At 40.4% G+C, this 22,428-nt stretch overlaps 2 protein-coding genes and 1 long non-coding RNA gene across 6 annotated transcripts; all 3 read right to left on the reverse strand.

The window, feature by feature from the left end:
- Positions 1 to 532: 532 nt before the first annotated feature.
- On the reverse strand, positions 533 to 11,129 carry LOC310715907 (CMRF35-like molecule 1). Of its 3 annotated transcripts, XM_083522625.1 has the most exons (7): positions 11,066 to 11,129; positions 10,926 to 10,982; positions 3,797 to 4,150; positions 3,136 to 3,192; positions 1,749 to 1,850; positions 1,634 to 1,671; positions 533 to 964 (listed from the first exon to the last, which is right to left on the reverse strand). In XM_083522625.1, exons 1-7 carry the CDS (start codon positions 11,070 to 11,072, stop codon positions 695 to 697), a joined length of 885 nt encoding a protein of 294 aa, XP_083378751.1. In that variant the 5' UTR covers positions 11,073 to 11,129; the 3' UTR covers positions 533 to 694. The 3 variants fall into 3 exon arrangements, with proteins under 3 accessions (XP_083378751.1, XP_083378753.1, XP_083378752.1); XM_083522627.1 differs by lacking the exon at positions 3,136 to 3,192; XM_083522626.1 differs by lacking the exons at positions 10,926 to 10,982; positions 11,066 to 11,129 and adding an exon at positions 4,632 to 4,851.
- LOC310715919 lies at positions 8,223 to 9,517 on the reverse strand. The gene is made up of 3 exons (XR_014530436.1): positions 8,544 to 9,517; positions 8,347 to 8,381; positions 8,223 to 8,265 (listed from the first exon to the last, which is right to left on the reverse strand). It is a non-coding gene; the product is annotated as an uncharacterized lncRNA (long non-coding RNA).
- A 5,254-nt stretch (positions 11,130 to 16,383) lies between the features above and the next one.
- LOC310715902 (uncharacterized protein) lies at positions 16,384 to 19,624 on the reverse strand. Of its 2 annotated transcripts, none has more exons than XM_083522615.1 (7): positions 19,480 to 19,624; positions 19,011 to 19,346; positions 18,871 to 18,927; positions 18,536 to 18,628; positions 17,871 to 17,975; positions 17,739 to 17,773; positions 16,384 to 17,647 (listed from the first exon to the last, which is right to left on the reverse strand). In XM_083522615.1, the coding sequence occupies exons 1-7, from the start codon at positions 19,517 to 19,519 to the stop codon at positions 17,228 to 17,230; spliced, it is 1,086 nt and encodes a 361-aa protein (XP_083378741.1). In that variant the 5' UTR covers positions 19,520 to 19,624; the 3' UTR covers positions 16,384 to 17,227. The 2 variants fall into 2 exon arrangements, with proteins under 2 accessions (XP_083378741.1, XP_083378742.1); XM_083522616.1 differs by having other exon boundaries at positions 16,868 to 17,647; positions 17,871 to 17,969; positions 19,480 to 19,602.
- Between the last annotated feature and the right edge of the window lie 2,804 nt (positions 19,625 to 22,428).

The raw sequence follows: 22,428 nt of genomic DNA on the forward strand, positions 1-22,428 counted from the left end.
GACTTAGAAGTACAGATAGGGGGCGCTGGTGTACAGTTTAAGCTTTTATTTGGAGATTCACCAATCAAATACAGAAGAAATACATATAGTTTATACAAATATGAAAAAAAATTTATAGAAATAAAATACAATGTTAATTCTAAAAATTAAATGTCAAATTATTTTCTTCTTTATTTATAACATATTTCTTCGTTCTTAAAAGAAGTTTAACATTTAAAATAAAATTGTAAAATCAATAGACAGCACAGACTGGAGAACATCATTTATGATTGAATGCATCAAATAGAAACTGACCTTATAAACTTATAGATTTAATTGTGACATGTTTTGTATTCAGTGAAGTTTAGAATAAACCCAGTGACTATGGATTAAAGTAAAAAAAAAAGCTAAAGCAAAATGGAAACACAAGAATTTTAGCATTCACAAAAAGTTATAAAAAAGTTATACACGTTTTTATTGTTTTAAATTTTTTACAAAAAAAAAATCTTTTTATATTATTTATAAAAGCTTTTTATGTTTTCTTTTCTTCTTTTTTTTCACTAGTATCGCAAAATTAAGCAAATTTGTCGACTAGCTACAAAAGTGTTCATTAGTATTTTGATTAATCACTCGAACAGACAAATCACATCCGATTCTAGCAAACACTACTGCTGTGTGATGGTCTACTAAAGATAGAAACTAAGGAAATGCTGCCTCAGTGTGACTGGACAGTAGAGTAAACATCATGTGACTCCTCTGAGAAAGCAGATGTGTCACTGAGCAGCTGTGATTTCTGTACAGGATCCGAAGGAGAAAGTGATGAATAAATAGGAAGTTGTGGAGGTTGCATAATTAAAGAATACACCACCGCTTCAGGGTGTTGTGGTGCGGATTCTCTGGCGCAGTCCTGGTTTGCTGCAGGTTTGCAGTGTAGTACAGTAGCGTAGACGCCCTCCGGGGTCTCGGTAATGGCTGAAGAGCCGTCCTTAAAAAGAAAACATATTCTATTGGTAAATACATAAATCGACCACAACCACTCTGACCAGCAGGGAATAAACATTACCAGACGAACCTACCTCCGATTCTCCCTCTGTTTATTCTACAGTGCTTTCGTTTATTCGTTAATTGGACACACCTGTGCTCAATTACACACACTATAATCAGTTCATCCACAAATTTGTATTAAAGTATACGCTCATTTAAAAAAAAAAAAAAAATATATATATATATATATATATTTTTTTTTTTATATTTTCTATATTTATATATATTGAAATATTTAGTTATTTTATATATACAGTAGATATTTCCCTTACGAGGGAAATATCAAGGCCCGTGACATCGGAGTGACGTGGGGCCGCCTTCCCGTGGGCTCACCACCTGCAGGAGGGACCGTAAGGGACGGTGCTGTGAGGATTGGGCAGCAGTCGAAGGCGGGGGTCTGCTTAGACTGCTGCCCCCGCGACCCGAATTACGGATAAGCGGGAGAAAATGAATGAATGAATGAATTAATTAATTAATGAATATATATACAGTATATAGACATTATCTGAACACACTTTATTAAAAATCAATTATCATAATCCGTCTCGATTATGTTCACACACACATTATGATCATGATATGCAGACAAGAATATCGAGAGATCACTTACCCCATCAGGTTCGATGGCATTTCCAGGCGCTGTGGAGGCTACAGGAAACAAAACAGCTTGTCCATTAAATGCAAAAAGGTTTACGTAACTAATGTAAGATACTTGGTTTTCTCACCTGCTTGTGCCTTGCTGTTCTTCATAATGAAGAAAATGGCACTCATGATTCCACACAGCAGCAAAAGTACAGCCAGTGGGAGGCTGAGATGCTGAGTTTTCTCTGAAGAAATGATAGAAAAATGAAAGATACACTCATGTGACTGCAGGTTTCACAGCTCACGGATTTGATGCTGGTTATTTTAGCACGTCAGGTTTTTCCTCCAGTTATCACATTAAATCCAACTTATTTTCCAAGACGATAACTAAGGCGTCTGTGCATGTTGTGAAACTGTAATATGTTTCATTTCCTCGTGCTAGGAGGATGTAAATAATGTAAAGGTTTGCAATAGAAAGTGCACAAGGTTTAGTTACCTTTAAAAAATAGAATATAGAATTGGTAGAAATTATGTTTTGTATATATATATATATATAATATAAAAAAAAACCCTCATTTTGTTTATCATGAATCAGCTGCCCAGGATGTGGTTTCAGCTCACAGATGTAGGTTCTTGATAACAGGTCGATCAAAACCACATCCATGGAAGGCGTTCAGCAGACGCCCTTATCAGAGCGACGTCTCGATCAGTGAGCGCAATCATCAACAATCTGAAACAGTTACCCAAACACTATACATTTACAGCATTTGGCTGATTCCCACTTCCAGAGCCACTTACATTTATCTAATTTATACAACTGTGTTTAAGGGTCAAGGGCCTTGCTCAAGGGCCCAAGGGCCCAGCAGTGGCAGATTCACAACCCTGGCATTTGAACTCACAACCTGTTCAGTGCTACTAATTTGGATATAAAATAAAAAACGTTACTCCAGTTAGTGGACTTTGTGTCGAACTAAATTTCAAATGTACCCAGAAGTAAAACTGGACTTCGAGCTTTCATGGATTAAATGCACAACATTGGCAAAAGTTTGCGGACACCTGGTCATTAATGCGTGCTTTTTGAGCATCGCATTCCACATTTTCTTTTCTGATTTCCTTCACTCTTCAGGAAAGATGCTTTAGATTTTGGATTGTGCTTGCCATGAGTCATTTAGACACAAGGATGTTAGTAAAGTCAGCTAGGTGAGAAGGTGAGGAGGCCTGAGGTGCAGTGTTCCAATTTCTCCCAAAGGTGTTGAACAAGGCTGGAGCTCTGTAGCAGGAAATCTTCCACTCCAACCCATGCAAAGCAGATCTTTATAGAGTTTGCTAATGTCATGCTGGAACAGGTTTGGGGTGAAGGGAAGATTTCATGCTACAACATCCAAAGACACCAAGTACAATCGTGTGCCTTCAACTTGGCGACTGCATCTTGGGAAAGAATCGCTGGGACAGTCAGGTGTCCCAATACTTTTGTCCGTATAGTGTGTGTTTCAGGGTAATTGAGGAACTGTTATATTTGCATTGGGTCACCTGTAATGGTGCTTTGCTGGTCCTGTGGTTCGGTGGTTGACTGCCAGATCTCAGTGTCTGAAAATAAGAAACTCAGATTGACTGTATTAAAAGTGTGTAAGACCTCATACCCTGCTGTGGATTATCACCATGTTGAAGCTGCCAGTGATATTTAATTGTTAAAAAAAATTTATATCCAGCTTGTTTGATCTAAAAGATTGTAGGAGTCTGAGTGAAATCAACACGTCTGTGTGACGTCTCTACTAAAAAAGATACGCTGTGTATAACGGAATGCTTTTTTCAGCGCAGTGTTCACTCTAACCGCAGAGTTCAAGTTAGTGGGCTACGCTACAGAGAAAAAGAAAAAAACAAGTGTAAAGAAAACATGTCGAAAATATAACGCAAGACTGTCTAACACCTTTTTGACCTTCCCCTGAACTCTCAATTTGACTGTTTTTTCTTTCTTTCTATCCAAAAAGGTCCTTCTTTGCTGACTAAGAGGAAGTACGTTTCATGTATTGAGTCCTGGGTTTGGATTAAATACTAGAGTAGATGCATCATTATTTCACAGAAGGATTTTACATTTGGTGACTCGGTGTGTGTACATGTTAGATGTTTCATCTCTTGGAACTTGAAGATGGAAAGACATTTACACAAAACTAAACAACATATCGGTTCTCACCGTTCTGAGTGGTTACATCGTCCACTACATGTTGCACCACATCGAGGTTGACCTCAGTCTGAATGTCAGATATCCACCTGTCCACCCCACACCAGTAAACTCCAGCATCATCCACGCTCAGGTTCCTCATAGTCACAGTGAAAACCCTCGTCTCCGTATCGTCCTCCAGAGAGAACCTCCAGTTCCGAGACCATGTTACTTTTCGGTCCTGTCTCGCAAGTTCTGTTTGCTGTTGACCTTTACTGAAGTACTTTGGGTTGTTCTCATATCCTGGGTCGTAGGAACAGTGAATGGTGGCGTTTCCTCCTAGTGGTGCTTTCACTCTGACTCCTCCAGGCATCACGCTGGGTACGGCTGAGAAGAATAACAGAGGGATGTTTCTAGCTGGTCTCAAGGTGATCGTTATTTCTGTTTATTATGAATGATTTCTAAAGGAAAATGCAGTCAGTGTGGGGAAAACTCCTTTTTGTAATGACAGACTCACTGCACTGCTCACTGAGGGACTGATCAGGGACCAGGGTTTAATGTTTTACACTGCGTTTATATTCCCGGGTGAAAGATATGATCGGTGTGATCGACGTGTCTCACTGATATCACCGATTTCCATTATGCAGGAAAAAAATATACATTATAATTCTCACGTTTTGTGTCTCAGATAAATCTCTTACGTCGTTACTAAAACCAGACAAACGTATAGCAAAATCTGATCTCTTTATCTCTGTGTGTCGCTTCAGATATCATCATTTAAACACGTGACAATGAGTTTTTGGATTTTGTTCCGTCGATTATTTGTGCATCGTGTGTGAATCTGAGAAAAGAAATAAAAGCTACTCACCTCCAAAAAGAATCATAACAACAGCAATAAAGTTCATGATGCTGATGATGGATGAGAGAAAAAGACGAATGTAAAAAAAAAAAAAGCAGTACAAATAAAAACAAAACAAATAAAAGACCAGGTAAAATAATGTTACATTTCCGAGAGTGAAGAAAATAAAGACAATGACAAAACTTTTCAGAACACGATGCAGTCCAGACTGCTGGTGAGAGACAAGAGGAACTGAGATGGGTGTGTGAGATTGTCTGTGTGTGTGTGTGTGTGTGTGTGTGTGTGTGTGTGTGTGTGTGTGTGTGTGTGTGTGTGTGTGTGTATGTGTGTGTGTGTGTGTGTGTGTGTGTGTTGCCAAACTTGCAAACATCCCGAACCATCTAGAGACGTACCAGTGCAAATTGGATCCCGCTACATGTGTGGAGTTTTGACATTGGACCTCCTGGAGTGTTTAAAGGCTCTGGCATGGAGAAGCTGATGCTGGATCTGTGATGATCACAAATGTTGAGCTCAGTAGCTCCTAGTTTTATAACCATATAGACTGTATAAGACTGCAGAAAGAACATTACTTATAATTTTATACTCCAGTGCTCATGTTAGTTCTCACTCTCTAGTGTTCTGTACTGTTGAAAGATTTTTGATCAAACTCTTGATGTCACCCAAATGAGGATGGGTTCCCCTTTTGAGTCTGGTTCCTCTCAAGGTTTCTTCCTCATTACATCCAAGGGAGTTTTTCCTTGCCACTGTCGCCACGGCTGCTCATCAGGCATAAATGCACACCATTCACCTTCACTGTTGTTTTCTGTAAAGCTGCTTTGAGACAATGTCTGTTGTGAAAAGCGCTATAGAAATAAACTCGACTTGACTTGACACACACACACACACACACACACACACAGACACACACACACACACACACACACACACACACACACACACACACACACACACACACACACACACTATTCACTGGGAATGAAGGAGTGCTGGTGGCTGATGGTACAACCCTAAATCCGGAATATGGGGACCTTTTTTTTTTTTTATATTTTAATAAAATTAAAACTTTCAAAAGACATTTAAATCACGAGTCAAAATTTTGTATACAATAGAACATAGAGATTGTAAATGTTCAAAGTGGAAAATATTATACTTTTTTACACAAAATTTGTTTATTTTAATTTTGATGCCTGCTACAGGTCTCAAATAAATTTGACACAGGGGCATGTTTACCACGGTGGAGCATCTCCTCTTCTTTTTAAAACAGTTTAAAGATGTCTGGGCATTATGGTTATGAGTTTCTGGAGTTTTGCTGTTGGAATTTGGTCTCATTTTGCCTGATATCGGTTTCCAGATGCTCAAGAGTTTGTGGTCGTCTTTGACGTATTTTTCGGTTAATGATGCACAGAATGTTCTCTATACTGTAGGTGAAAGGTCTGGACTGCAGGCCAATTCAACACCCAAACTCTTCTACTACGAAGCCTTGCTGTTGTAATAGCTGCTGTATGTGGTTTTGCATCGTCCTGCTGAAATACACAAGACTTTCCCTGAAATTGACGTCATCTGTAGGGGAGCACATGTTCCTCCAAAACCTCTATATACCTTTCAGCATTCATACTGCCTCCAAAACATGTGAGCTGTTAGTACCGTTTGCACTTCTGCACCCCAATACCATTAGAGATGCTGGCTTTTGAACTGATCACTGATAACACACTTGAAGGTCCCTCTCCTCTTTAGCCCTGAGGACACGGCATCTGGGATTTTCCAACAAGAATGTCATATTTTGAACTTGTCTGACCATAGAACACTTTTCCACTTCAAAGCGGTCCATCTTGAATGAGCCTCGGCCCACAGGACATGATGGCGCTTCTGGACCATGATCACATATGGCTTCCATTTTGCATGATAGAACTTTAGTTGACATCTGCAGATAAACTGGCGGATTGTGTTTACCCCAGTGGTTTCTGAAAGTTTTTCCTGAGCCCATTTAATAACATCAATGACACAATCATGCCGATTAGTGATGCAGCGTCGTCTGAAGGCCCAAAGACCATGCAACAAATGTCTTTGGCCTCGTCCCTTACGCACCAAGGTTTCTCCAGTCTCTCTGAATCTTTTGCTGATGTTATGTACTGTAGATTATGAGATTTGCAAAGCCTTTCCAATTTGACGTTGAGAAACGTTGATTTTAAAGAATTCCACAATCTTTTTATGCACTTGTTAACAGATTGAAGAGCCTCTGCCCATCTTTACTTCTGAGAGACCTCTGTAAGACCTCCCTTTTATAGCTAAATCATGTTACAGAAATGATGTAAATTAACTTTGATTAGTTGCTGGTTGTTCTTCCAGCTGTATATTTTCACATTTCTGGCTTTTTCAGCCCTTTGTTCCCCAAGCCAACTTTATTTGATAGCTGTAGCAGGCATTACATTTGAAATGAGGTAATTTTGTGCATAAAAGTGTGAATTATCTCAGTTTAAACATTTATGTTCTTTATGTTCTATTGTTAATATAAAATAATGACTCATGTGATTTAAAATTCTTAAAGTTTTAATTTTATTAAAAGAAATACTGAACACAAGAATGTAAATTGAATGTAACAAACACAGGACAAAGAGTTCTACCAGGGACAGAACTTCTCATTTATGAAATTATGACACTCCATTACTAGCGCACAATAGCCAACTTTTACTCTTTTTTCCACAGAATGTCCATAATCACACTGTAACTGAAGAACTCTGATTTAATCTGATATCAAATAAATAAAATTAGAAAATCAAAAAAAAAAATAAAATAAATAAAAACATGGAACTGTCCCTTCACTGGAAACAATATAAATCCATCATATGCTGTAGATGTTTCCTGTCTTGGCACCTCAATATCTGCATGATCAGAATCACTGTCAGGTTCGGGAGTAATGATTAATGAGCAGATTGCGATATTAATAGTATTCCATAGAATGATTCAAAGCTCCAGCATCTGGAAATTCCACATGGTTGTATTTGGGTTCTTGGAGATCCTAACTGGGGTCTCTGTGCAGGTTCGGACCACAGGACACAGGACTGGACAAAGCGAGTCTTAGGTGTGGGTTTTGCTTCTAATTTGCATGTTTGATTTGGCACATGTTTTTTACGCTCGATGCCCTTGATAGTGCAACCCTTCCCAGTTATCTGGGCTTGGGACCAGCACTAAGGTTTTTTAAATGGCTGAGGTTAGTTCCCTGACCGGGGACCGAACCCGGGCCACAGCGGTGAGGGCGCTGCATCCTAACCACTAGACCACCAGGGAACCTAAAAGTTTCTTTCGGCTTCTCCCATTAGGGGGCGCCACAGCGGACCATCCGCATGTTTGATTTGGCACATGTTTTTTACGCTGGATGCCCTTCCTAACGCAACCCTCCCCATTTATCCTGGCTTGGGACCGGCACTAAGGCTTGTGCAACCCTAATGGCTGGGGTAGGTTCCCTCACCGGGGATCGAACCCGGGCCACAGCGGTGAGAGCGCCGCATCCTAACCACTAGACCAGTATATGCTCCTGCATTCTGGATAAGAATTAGCAGTGGACAACTTTATACAGAACAGTGGTTTCTAGAAGACTTTCATTTGCAGGACTGCTGTGAGGTTTCGCCTCATACTTGCAGAATTCCTGAGATGATACAGAAATAAACAAATAAGCTAAGATTGTGTTTTTTAAAAAGGTTTCTGAAGTAAATAAATACATACAGACCTTCATGTTCACTGTTGTATTGAAAAATGTTGTAGCTGAAAGATAGATAGTGAGTGTGTGTGTGTGAGAGAGAGAGAGAGAGAGAGAGAGAGAGAGAGAGAGAGAGAGAGAGAGAGAGAGAGAGAGAGAGAGAGAGAGAGAGAGATGTTTAATTTTATAGCTTATGAGTTTATATAATGAAGAGGATTATTATGTACCTTCATTGCCTTTAAAGACACATAAAATGACTGAGAAGACCAGCAGAACTGCACCAAAAACCCCTCCAACATACATAACGATTCCTGTAAATGTACAAAGAAAAAAATTACAACTTGTAAATTCTCTACATTTTTTTAAAAGTAAGAAGTTTGAACTTCAGGTAGATGCACCCATGGATACTACAACAAGCAGGGACAGTTAAAGGACATTTGGTGGCCAGAACAGAAGACAAACCCCAGCCTTGAGGATTGACTGATCACATAAGAATGTCACATCTCCTTTTACTCTCATTCCCTTCCAGACCCAACCATTTTTCTTGATAGCCCTTTATCTACTTTTCTCTTTTACTTCTGATGTCTCATTTAACTCCAACTCTTAACACAAGTAGAACCTTCCATGCTCATCAGGATTGGGGCATATATAATAATAATTTGCAGTGGTGATGGACAGGTTGACGGACGAGGTCAGACAGGAGTCTCTGTGGACTATGATGTTTGCAGATGATATTGTAATTAGTGGTGAGAGTAATGAGCAGGTTGAGAAGATCCTGGAGAGGTGGAGGTACACGCTGGAGAGAAGGGGAATGAAAGTCAGTAGGAGTAAGACAGAGTACATGTGTGTGAATGAGAGGGAGGGCAGTGGAGTGGTGCGGTTGCAGGGAGAAGAGGTGGAGAAGGTGGAGGAGTTCAGGTACCTGGAGTCAACAGTGCAAAGTAATGGAGAGTGTTTTAGAGAAGTGAAGAAAAGAGTGCAGGCAGGGTGGAGTGGGTGGAGAAGAGTAATAGCAGGAGTGATTTGTGATAGAAGAGTATCTGTGAGAGTGAAAGGGAAAGTTTATAGGACTGTGGTGAGACCTGAGATGTTGTATGGTTTAGAGACAGTGGCATCGAGTAAAAGACAGGAGGTGGAGCTGGAGGTAGCAGAGCTGAAGATGTTGAGATGTTCGTTGGGAGTGACGACGATGGACAGGATTAGAAATTACTTTTTTAGAGGGACAGCACATGTAGTATATTTTGGAGACATAGTGAGGGAAGCGAGATTGAGATGGTTTGGACATGTGCAGAGGATGGACATGGGGTATATCAGTAGGAGAATGCTGAGGATGGAGCCACCAGGAGGGAGGAAAAGAGGAAGACCAAAGTGGAGGTTTATGGATTTGGTGAAGGAAGACATGCAGGTAGATGGTGTGAAAGAGGCAGATGTAGAGAACAGAGCGGTGTGGAGACGGATAATCCACTGTGGTGACCCCTAATGGGAGCAGCCGAAAAAAGAAGATAATTTGCTCTGTATAAGTGCTAAAGGTGTAAATGTAAATCTGAACTGTTCAGCTGCTCTCTGTGGTCATGGTGGTCATGGAGTTTTCATTTTGCTCCTTACCTGTAGGTGAATTAAACTCTGTATCCTCAGTGAAACTTCCTGTGGTGTCTGTTTTAATTCCTGGACTGCCTGGCACTGCTGTTAATCACACACACACACACACACACACACACACACACACACACACACACACACACACACACACACACACACACACACACACACACACACACACAATAGATACATTCTAGAGAAGATTCGAAGCTACTCCTTCACACTTGCTTCTAAGTCGGAGGTGCAGCTGCAGTGAGTCCACAATCAGTGTTATTACAGAATTTACTTCTCCATGTCACATGAGCTTTAACTTGGACATGGTAGAAAGAGAGGCAACATGAAGGTAGCTATCAATAAGCCTGAAAATCAAAATAAAGAACAACACCAGGTTTTTTTATCCACTTATATCTATTATAGCTACAAACATTCATTTCCTCAACACAAATCTATTCCTAAAGGTCCTGATCATTACTGCTTTTAATATTTAAAAAATGTAAATAGATAAAAATAGAACATCTATACAAACAACTAAAGATGGAGAGATAGATGGTAGATCGCTCGTACTCGGCTTTGAGATCATTTTTTTCCCGTGCTCTTAGTTCAGACTGCTGAGTTTTCTCAGTTAGCGTTTTACGAACCGCAACAGACTTCGAGCAAATGAGACACAAGAAGAATAAAGAAGAATAAATGTATCTTTCCACCCATTCATCTCGAAAAACTCGGTTTATAGCATCAACTTTCCTTTAAGAATGCCACTGTTTTCACTCATTGAACGTTTCCTCTTTTTGTGCATCGGCTCACAACTGCACGTCTGATTGTAACAACAGTGAGCATAGTAAGTGTAGTAGCGACCCAAACGGCTCTACTGTGCTGACCCTGATGTGTCTGATATAAATGTGATTTTAAAAGAAAATAGCGTTTGGCATATATTTATCTCATTATGTGAAAAGATAAGGAAAGGGATTCGGTCTGGAATCAGCTGGGGACCCCTGATCTATACCATCACATACCTGTAGTAGGGACGGTGGAGACGGTGGTCTTAGCTGTAGATAAACAAGGTTTTTCAGCTGAAACAAACAATCAGTTTATCGTTCAAAACACAGTTTATCAGGTCAAATGTAAAGAACTGATATTGAAATATAAGCCGTACCCTTCATCACCGTCAGATGGACGACGTCTGGTCCTGTTATTTCTATTCCACAGCCGTACGTTCCTGCATCAAGTTACTGATGGTCACCACAAACATGTTTTTCTCCTTGTTGTCATGCAGAAACAAGTTTCCTTCAATCACCCACTCTGTCTTACCATCCGCTTTAATAAGATCCTGACATGTTTTATAAATTCCTTTACAGAAATATTTGGGATAAGTTTTATAGTGTTCTCGGTACGGACACTTGATGGCCGCAGCTTCGCCTTCACTTCCCGTCTCATAGACTTCAGCATTCAGCAGCACACCCGTGACTGATACTGCACATAAAGAAACAGTACATACTCAATGCAAAGAAAGAAAGAAAGAAAGAAAGAAAGAAAGAAAGAAAGAAAGAAAGAAAGAAAGAAAGAAAAATCGGAACATTAACTAAAGACCTTTTCCTTCTTTCATTTATTAGCCTGACTTAATGTAAAGTGCTGGGAAATCAGTGATTGGTTGAGCAAAGATGCAAAGAAAGTGATCACCTTACCAGCGATCAGGATGAAAAAAATGCTAAAAAATTTCTTCATCTCCACAGAAAACCACAGAACCTCCAGATTCAATGTGTTTAAATCCAGTGAAAATGCTGTAACGGCTTAACTTCTTTTCACCTCTGTGTACTTCCTTGTGTGTGCATGGGTGTGTGTGTGTGTGTGTGTGTGCATGGGTGTGTGTGTGTGTGTGTGTTTCCTGTGTGAGTTCAAAGCTAGAGAGCACATCAACACACACATGCACACACACTGTGTAGGTAGTACATGAGTTTGTGGTATCATTTATTGCATGTATTCATATTTTTTTGTTACCAGTACCATTTTTTATAAAGAAGAACAGAATAAAAATCATTAATTATACATGGTCGACTTTCTTTCCTGTATTTAATGATGTAATGTCACGATATGTTACAAACTTCAACTCCCAGGATTCATCACTGCCTTTAAACATGGCCACCATTAACTATAATCCAACCTCAAACACGTCACTGCTCACATTCACAGAGCTTCTGACTGATCATCGCTGTATATGACCATCATAATTATGTGATTAAAATTATTTGTCAATAAAAGCTCAACTCAAACTGAGAATCTGATTATTCTACTCATGATCCCAGTCAGCAGATTGGACTTTCATATTAAAGTTTAAATCGTTGATCAGATCGATGATGTCGATGTCCATTGGTGTTTCTATCCAATCAGAATTCAGTTGTCACATCACATGTTGCTGGGGTCAAAGGGAACTGTCTGTTATTAGGCCATTGTAAATGAACAGCACATGCTTTGGTTAGCTTCAAATCCATGTGGCTTGAAGTTGTTGCTTTATATTAGATTAGATTAGATTAGATTCAACCTTATTGTCATTATTGTCATGTGCAAGTGCATGGCAACCAATCAGATCGCAATTTGGCGACTTTGAGGCCTCTAGAGGGCATCAGCATTTCGGCCTTGCAAACTGCACAAGCTCAAATATATTCACGTGGATTTAATAGCTGTTTATTTTTTTCATTCCATGACCACTGACAAAGGAGAAGAAACTGATTTGGACTCATTTACACGAGGACATTTACAAGACAGACTTTACATGAAAAGCTTGATGTTGCGAGACGCTTTTGCATAAACCGTTTAAACTTTTGTGTTTTCCTTCCTGTAGAATTTACACAAAAACACACAATTTACCTTCATTTCAAATCCCCAGGAAAACTTCAATAAACGGAAAAAAAATACAGAAAGTGTGTGTGTGTGTGTGTGTGTTTGTGTGTGTGTGTGTGTGTGTGTGTGTGTGTGTGTGTGTTTGTGTGTGTGATGAGGTGAATATCGATGCTTCTGCTGGAGATGATGTATGTGGAAGTGCAGTTGTGTGTGTGTGTGTGTGTGTGTGTGTGTGTGTGTGTGTTTCTGCTGGAGATGATGTATGTGGAGGTGTGTGTGTGTGTGTGTGTGTGTGTGTGTGTGTGTGTGTGTGTGTGTGTGTGTGTGTGTGTGTTTCTGCTGGAGATGATGTATGTGGAGGTGTGTGTGTGTGTGTGTGTGTGTGTGTGTGTGTTTCTGCTGGAGATGATGTATGTGGAGGTGTGTGTGTGTGTGTGTGTGTGTGTGTGTGTGTGTGTGTGTGTGTGTGTTTCTGCTGGAGATGATGTATGTGGAGGTGTGTGTGTGTGTGTGTGTGTGTGTGTGTGTGTGTGTGTGTTTCTGCTGGAGATGATGTATGTGGATGATGTTGTGGCTCCAGTGAAAGGAGACGTGTTGAATTGTGATCATTGTGTTTGTTGCTTTAGTGATGATGTTTATTGTGACTGTATGAGATCCTGTGTGTGATGCAGCTCTGATCTACTGTACTTCTCTATAACACTGATGATCTCTGTAGACGGGACGTCACAATATGTGGACGCTGAGGAAAGGTGTCTGGAACTGGGGGGAGTGTAAATAAGAGCGGAAAACACTGGGGCGAGAGTGAAAGTAAATAAAGAAGCTGTGTTTGGTAAAAAAATGCCTGTCTGTCTTTCTTTCTGCATGGAACCAGTGAGATCTGTTACACCACCCACCTGAACTTCCTCTGACCCTCATTTTTTTCTTTTTCTGTCTATGCAACAAGTCAGTATTTAAGCTGCCTTGCAGAGGAAATGCATATGAAGTATGAGTTCTGGCCTCAAACTGAATAGAAATATATGTGCAAATATCAGCTCTCGGTTCTCACTGTTCTGAGTGGTTACATCGTCCACTACATGTTGCACCACATCGAGGTTGACCTCAGTCTGAATGTCAGATATCCACCTGTCCACCCCACACCAGTAAACTCCAGCATCATCCACGCTCAGGTTCCTCATAGTCACAGTGAAAACCCTCGTCTCCGTATCGTCCTCCAGAGAGAACCTCCAGTTCCGAGACCATGTTACTTTTCGGTCCTGTCTCGCAAGTTCTGTTTGCTGTTGACCTTTACTGAAGTACTTTGGGTTGTTCTCATATCCTGGGTCGTAGGAACAGTGAATGGTGGCGTTTCCTCCTAGTGGTGCTTTCACTCTGACTCCTCCAGGCATCACGCTGGGTACGGCTGAGAAGAATAACAGAGGGATGTTTCTAGCTGGTCTCAAGGTGATCGTTATTTCTGTTTATTATGAATGATTTCTAAAGGAAAATGCAGTCAGTGTGGGGAAAACTCCTTTTTGTAATGACAGACTCACTGCACTGCTCACTGAGGGACTGATCAGGGACCAGGGTTTAATGTTTTACACTGCGTTTATATTCCCGGGTGAAAGATATGATCGGTGTGATCGACGTGTCTCACTGATATCACCGATTTCCATTATGCAGGAAAAAAATATACATTATAATTCTCACGTTTTGTGTCTCAGATAAATCTCTTACGTCGTTACTAAAACCAGACAAACGTATAGCAAAATCTGATCTCTTTATCTCTGTGTGTCGCTTCAGATATCATCATTTAAACACGTGACAATGAGTTTTTGGATTTTGTTCCGTCGATTATTTGTGCATCGTGTGTGAATCTGAGAAAAGAAATAAAAGCTACTCACCTCCAAAAAGAATCATAACAACAGCAATAAAGTTCATAATGCTGATGATGGATGAGAGAAAATGTACAAAATAGTAGAAATATATAAATAAAAATAATAATATTTGTGAAAAAATCAAAGTGTAAGGAGCATAAAAAGAGAGTTTACATGCAAATGGGACTAGTGTTCAGAACATGATGCAATCCAGACTGGCAGAGATCAGAGGAAGTGAGAGAGCATGTGTGTGTGTGTGTGTGTGTGTGTGTGTGTGTGTGTGTGTGTGAACACAATATGAACAGATTATGAGATTAATGTATTTTAATGACGTGTGTTCGGATAATCTAAACAGAGAGTAATATTGATGGACTGTGTTGTCAGCGTATACTTTACAAAGTCGGGAATGAATTAATCAGATGATGAGTGAATGAGAGCGCTGTAGAGTAGAAGGAGGAAGAATCCATGGTGGCCATGATTGTTAACCGTGGTGTCTACTGAGAAGTCTGTACGGATAGACAGCTGTACTCTCATGCAGGTTCATCTGTTGATGATTAGTAACTTCTGGTCATGGTTTTTGTGGTCTAGATTCGGTGAGTAAATTGAAACTTTTCACAGACATATATCACAGACAGGAAGAATCGAAAATGATGCACATTATGATCATGAAACTCAGTGTGTGTTTGTGTGTGCGCTTTTATATCTTAGCGTAACCATAATTTACACGTTGCAGCAAAAGAAAAAGAGAAAAACCTGTTTCGGTTTCTGTGGTTATGGTTATGGTTAGCGTTGGGTGAGTGTGTGTGTATGTGTGTGTGTGTGTGTGTGTGTGTGTGTATGTGTGTGTGTGTGTGTGTGTGTGTGTGTGTTTGTGTGCTCTGTGATCTTTTGACCCGGTTCTTTTTTTCATGTGGTTTCCTCATTTTAGTTTTTACGCAGCACAGAATCAACAAACACACACAAAACACTTTACATCATTTCTAACACAATAATTGTGATTTTGGCTTTACATCGTAATCTGGGAATCATGCAGCTGGTAAATAATCTGATGCTAATCACATACCGTTAAGAACAGCTACGGATTAGCATCAAAAAAGTGTCTAAAATCTTTAACCAGAGTTAAATGGTTGAAAAAAAAAAAAGCTTCTGCAGTCTCCAGGATCTGCTGTGTACAGTTGCAGATGGAGCCACAACTGCACCTCCACATGCATCATTTCCAGCAGAAACGCACACACACACACACACACACACACACACACACACACACACACACACACACACACACACACACCTCCACATACATCATCTCCAGCAGAAACACACACACACACACACACACACACACACACACACACACACACACACACACACACACACACCTCCACATACATCATCTCCAGCAGAAACACACACACACACACACACACACACACCTCCACATATATCATCTCCAGCAGAAACACACACACACACACACACACACACACACACACACACACACACACCTCCACATATATCATCTCCAGCAGAAACACACACACACACACACACACACACACACACACACACACCTCCACATATATCATTTCCAGCAGAAACGCACACACACACACACACACACACACACACACACCTCCACATATATCATCTCCAGCAGAATCACACACACACACACACACACACACACACACACACACACACACACACACACACACACACGCATTGTCTCCAGCAGAAGCTTCTGTCTGAGAAGGAGGACCTAAAATGAAGGACTCAAACCAGGTTCTGGTGAAAACACTGTTTAATAGGTGCAGAAGGCAAGAAATGGATTAAAACAGTTCCAAACAGTTCAGAAAACTGAGCAAAATCACAAACCAGTAAGAATAGACCGAGACAGAATCCGAAACAACGGTCCATTATTTACAGAAACCACAAGCAGAGCATTACATGGCAGGCAGAACCAGAAAGCAATAAATCAATGCCGGATGTGTGCACCATGGCCGATTTGTGGTCTGGGGAATAGGGATATAAGACTCTGATAAATTACCACAGTAGATGGCGCTACTGCTCCTTATTCTACTTAAGAATGCGAACTGCCAATAAAGAAAAAGAACCATGGCGGTTTTTGGTGCCTGATTTGCGCATCAGTTAAACAAATGTTTAGTGATAAAAAATTTGTTTTATATTTATATTTTTTTATATTTATATCTATATTTTATATATAGAAAGGACATCGTGAATACACTTTTGGTGCGTAAACATTTTTTTTATTTCGCCTCTCTTGGATTTATTTCTTTATATTTTCTTATGAAAATGGTGAAACAAAAATGCTCGTTAATAAAATTTGTGCTGTCAAAATGAATTTGCGTTAACACGTGCGCTATTTTTTTATCAGCCCTAATAGAAACGCAATAAAACATCTGATGCGTTGGAGTTCGGACTGAACTTCGCATTCTCAGAACTTACATTTTTGGAATTCTGACTTTACCAGAGCAAAATATCCAACTTTCACTATGTTTCTTTCTGCAGGATGTCCATCATCACTTCTCTCACTGAATCAGACGGACTCTAAATGAATCTCTTCAAAATCATGAAACTGTCTCTGCACTGGAAACAATACAAAGCCATCATATAGATGTTTCCTGTTTTGGCGTCTCGGCATCCCTATGATCAGGATCACTGTCCGTTTTTGAAACACTGATTTCTGAGTAGATCGGATTTGGTTTATTAACAGCTTCTTGTGCAGTTGAATATAAATCGTTGTATTTCATGAAATGATTCAAGTCTCCCGCATCTCGAAATACCACATGGCTGTATTTGGGTTCTTGAAGACCCTCAGTAGAGTCTCTGTGCAGGTTCGGATCGCAGGACACAGGACTGGATGGCAGAGAGAGACTAATGTGTGGGTCTTGCTTCTGATTGGTTATCATGGAGTATATGCTCTTGCATTCTGGATAATAAGAAGGACTGGATGTGAGGTTTGGGGTTTCTGAGGGATTCTCCTCTGCAGGACTGCTGAGCTGAATCTCATCATATACACTGACCTCCTGAAATGATATAAAGATGGAAAGAAAAGAGAAAAGAATAGCTGTGTGTGATTTTAAAGTGATTTTATAGAGTAAATAATGACATACAAACCTTCATGTTGTCTGGTGTATTGGGAAACGTTGTGTCTGAGAGAGAGAGAGAGAGAGAGAGAGAGAGAGAGAGAGAGATAACTTTCGATCGAAGAGTTTGTAACTTGTTTATGTAACGTTGATGATTCAGTACCTTCACTCTCTTTCATCACTCTGCATTTAAAGACACAGAAAGTGACAATAAACACCAGCAGCACTGCACCAAAAACCCCTCCAGCGTACATCAACACGTCTGAACCTAAACATATAAAGAAAATGCAGATTGGAAACATTATTGAGAAGAAGTTTGATTCCTTAAAGTGAATAATAACATTGTTAGGGCGTGGCTCCTGCCCATGATTGCTCTTTTTGTCTTGCATGCCCTGTAAGGACTCAGACCACCAGCCTTACAGGTCATCCACCGCCCACGATGTCTGAGGACGGCTTCAAAAAAATCACAGCTGATTGGGCGTTCAAATCATAGGATTTGAGCGAGTTTGACAAATTGTGACGTCTAGAAATTCCCACAATTCCTAACGCATCCCAAAGGTGATCTACCGAATTCGGGTCCAGCGACTGGGAAGACCGGTGGTGAACACTGGCATCACTGTCATGTTCAAGGTACCTGCTGACACCATACAGTATCATCCTGGAAGTGACCACTAGGTTAATTGTAGGCGTGATGGGATGCAGGTGATCATCAATAACACTTCGTGGTCTATTGTTCTCCTGGATGAGTGCTAGAACTTTTACCAAACTATGGATTTTTTGTTTGATCTATGTGTTCTTTTGTGCTCCATCTTTTGTTTTCCTACTTACCTGAAAGTGAAAGTGACACCGTGTGTTCGGTGGGACTTCCTGTCGTGGCTGTTGCACCTCCAGAACTGCTCATGACTGTTGATGTGGGCATTTCTGTTCACACACACACACACACACACACACACACACACACACACACACACACACACACACACACACACACACACACACACACTTGTTTAAATGCTGTGTGCCATGTTTTTCATACAGATGTTCAACAGAGGTGCAACTGCGTCTTAAACCACACTGGTCTCATAACAGCTCAGCGTGGAATCGATTGAATGTGTGTTTTTTTTTTAAACACTTGTATACAGAACATCTATACCATCACATACCTGTAGTAGGGACGGTGGAGACGGTGGTCTTAGCTGTAGATAAACAAGGTTTTTCAGCTGAAACAAACAATCAGTTTATCGTTCAAAACACAGTTTATCAGGTCAAATGTAAAGAACTGATATTGAAATATAAGCCGTACCCTTCATTACCGTCAGATGGACGACAGTAAATGAGTCTGGTCCTGTTATTTCTATTCCACAGCCGTACGTTCCTGCATCTTCTGCACTCAAGTTATTGATGGTCACCACAAACATGTTTTTCTCCTTGTTGTCATTCAGAGACAAGTTTCCTTCAATCACCCACTCTGTCTTACCATCCGCTTTAATAAGATTCTGACATGTTTTATAAATTCCTTTACAGAAATATTTGGGATAAGTTTTATAGTGTTCTCGGTACGGACACTTGATGGCCGCAGCTTCGCCTTCACTTCCCGTCTCATAGACTTCAGCATTCAGCAGCACACCCGTGACTGATACTGCACATAAAGAAACAGTCCTTTCTTTTTTTTCACATTTAAGCTCAGTTTACAGTGCTAGTAAAAACTTACCTGGTTGAGCAATCTTTGCTAGAAAATATCAAAAAAATCTAAATAAAAACGGTCAACGTACCCGTCAGGAGGAGAAACGAGCTGCGGAAACATTTCTTCATTTCCACGGAAGACCACTGAGCCCCAAAGTTCAACAGAGTAACATTCTTCCTCTTTCATGTGCTGCCACTTGTGTGTGTGTGTGTGTGTGTGTGTGTGTGTGTGTGTGTGTGTGTGTGTGTGTGTGTGTGTGTGTGTGTGTGTGTGTGTGTGTGACAGAGAGATACAATGTGGTTTGTGGGCTGGTCACTTGTTGCACTGCTTCACATTCTCATACACCCTTAACTGCAAACTTCATGTAAAAAAGTTCAAACATTATAAAGTAAAAATACGTGTCTGTTACCATAATCTATCTATCTATCTATCTATCTATCTATCTATCTATCTATCTATCTATCTATCTATCTATCTATCTATCTATCTATCTATCTATCTATCTGTCTATCTGTCTGTCTGTCTGTCTGTCTGTCTGTCTGTCTGTCTGTCTGCCTTCTCTCTGTCTGTGCCTGTGTCTGGTTGTCAGTCTATCTGTCTGACTTCTGTCTATTTGTTTGTCTGTGCCTCTGTCGGTCTGTCTGTCTGTCTGTCTGTCTGTCTGTCTGTCTGTCTGTCTGTCTGTCTGTCTCTCTCTCTCTCTCTCTCTCTCTCTCTCTCTCTCTCTCTCTCTCTCTCTCTCTCTCTCAACTCTCCAAGATGTCAAAATGTGGATATTTACAATATTATCCAAATAGTTTCCTGGAATTTCCTCTTTTACACATCTTACTCGAGACTAAGACCTGATTCTAGCAGATGTATTTCTGCACTGCCATCTGCTGTTCAACATTAAAAACTTTTTTTTTAAAAAGCAGCCATGCTATCGTCTCTCTGACATTTTCTTGCAGTGTGCTGGATCTCGTTCCTTCCTTACGAGAAGATTTAGATTTCAGTGAAATGAAGTAGAACCAAATTTCGCTGCAATCCTTTTCAAAGTCGTGTTCTTTATGCAGAAGAACTGCGCAAACTTTGCAGTAAAACGATCAAAAATGATCAGTACCATGACAAAATTTTGGGTTTCTGGTGCCATTTAATGTGTCAGAAATGATCCTTATCAAATAAGACTTCAAGAACTGTGAATGAGGAAAAGCAAAGTAGAGGCTATGCAGTAAAACCACAATCAACCTGAGAGCAGGCCAAAAAAAAAAAAAAAAAAAATTATTTCTCTTACTTCCTTAACATTTTTTACTCTTACTTTTGACCACCAGGGGAACCCCCACACACATCCCTTCTGACCATGTGTATCCTGTCTGTGACTTTCTTTTCCTGGGCAGATTTTCCCAGTTTTAAGCAAAATGTTATGTTTGCTTTTCGCTTGCTATCCAAAATAAAATCACAGATGCGGTAAAGCATGTGGTCATCTGATCACATCACATTATCAACTTGTGATAATGAAATTATCTACACTAAAACTACGCTAATTTCTCTCCACTGCTTCTCTTTCCCTCCCCATCCCGAGGTATCCTGAGGTTTGGCCAGCTCCAGTCACATTCCACCTCATGAAGATTATGGACCTTTAAAGAAATACAGTGAGGAAAATAAGTATTTGAACACCCTGCTATTTTGCAAGTTCTCCCACTTAGAAATCATGGAGGGGTCTGAAATTGTCATCGTAGGTGCATGTCCACTGTGAGAGACATAATCTAAAAAAAAAAATCCAGAAATCACAATATATGATTTTTAAACTATTTATTTGTATGATACAGCTGCAAATAAGTATTTGAACACCTGTCTATCAGCTAGAATTCTGACCCTCAAAGACCTGTTAGTCTGCCTTTAAAATGTCCACCTCCACTACATTTATTTTCCTAAATTAAATGCACCTGTTTGAGGTCGTTAGCTGCATAAAGACACCTGTCCACCCCATACAATCAGTAAGAATCCAACTACTAACATGGCCAAGACCAAAGAGCTGTCCAAAGACACTAGAGACAAAATTGTACACCTCCACAAGGCTGGAAAAGGCTACGGGGAAATTGCCAAGCAGCTTGGTGAAAAAAGGTCCACTGTTGGAGCAATCATTAGAAAATGGAAGAAGCTAAACATTACTGTCAATCTCACTCGGACTGGGGCTCCATGCAAGATCTCACCTCGTGGGGTCTCAATGATCCTAAGGAAGGTGATAAATCAGCCCAGAACTACACGGGAGGAGCTGGTCAATGACCTAAACAGAGCTGGGACCACTGTTTCCAAGGTTACTGTTGGTAATACACTAAGACGTCATGGTTTGAAATCATGCATGGCACGGAAGGTTCCCCTGCTTAAACCAGCACATGTCCAGGCACGTCTTAAGTTTGCCAATGACCATTTGGATGATCCAGAGGAGTCATGGGAGAAAGTCATGTGGTCAGATGAGACCAAAATAGAACTTTTGGGTCATAATTCCACTAAACGTGTTTGGAGGAAGAAGAATGATGAGTACCATCCCAAGAACTCCATCCCTACTGTGAAGCATGGGGGTGGTAGCATCATGCTTTGGGGGTGTTTTTCTGCACATGGGACAGGGTGACTGCACTGTAATAAGGAGAGGATAAGGGGCCATGTATTGCGAGATTTTGGGGAACAACCTCCTTCCCTCAGTTAGAGCATTGAAGATGGATCGAGGCTGGGTCTTCCAACATGACAATGACCCGAAGCACACAGCCAGGATAACCAAGGAGTGGCTCTGTAAGAAGCATATCAAGGTTCTGGCGTGGCCTAGCCAGTCTCCAGACCTAAACCCAATAGAGAATCTTTGGAGGGAGCTCAAACTCCGTGTTTCTTAACAACAGGCCAGAAACCTGACTGATCTAGAGAAGATCTGTGTGGAGGAGTGGGCCAAAATCCCTCCTGCAGTGTGTGCAAACCTGTTGAAAAACTACAGAAAACGTTTGACCTCTGTAATTGCAAACAAAAGCTACTGTACCAAATATTAACATTGACTTTTTTAGGTGTTCAA

This window comes from Silurus aristotelis, assembly GCF_946808225.1.
Source record: "Silurus aristotelis genome assembly, chromosome: 20".
In the NCBI taxonomy this organism is placed as follows: Eukaryota; Metazoa; Chordata; class Actinopteri; order Siluriformes; family Siluridae; genus Silurus; species Silurus aristotelis.

Excerpts from the sequence above, each read along its gene's own strand:
- LOC310715907 (XM_083522625.1), bottom strand. Across the intron at positions 1,672-1,748 it reads GAACAGCAAGGCACAAGCAG|CCTCCACAGCGCCTGGAAAT; the intron begins GTGAGAAAACCA and ends TGTTTCCTGTAG. Across the intron at positions 965-1,633 it reads ATGCCATCGAACCTGATGGG|GACGGCTCTTCAGCCATTAC; the intron begins GTAAGTGATCTC and ends TTTCTTTTTAAG.
- LOC310715902 (XM_083522615.1), bottom strand. The coding sequence starts at position 19,519 with ATGAAGAAATGTTTCCGCAGCTCGTTTCTCCTCCTGACGG. Across the intron at positions 19,347-19,479 it reads CTCGTTTCTCCTCCTGACGG|TATCAGTCACGGGTGTGCTG; the intron begins GTACGTTGACCG and ends CTTTATGTGCAG. Across the intron at positions 18,629-18,870 it reads CTCCACCGTCCCTACTACAG|AAATGCCCACATCAACAGTC; the intron begins GTATGTGATGGT and ends GTGTGTGAACAG.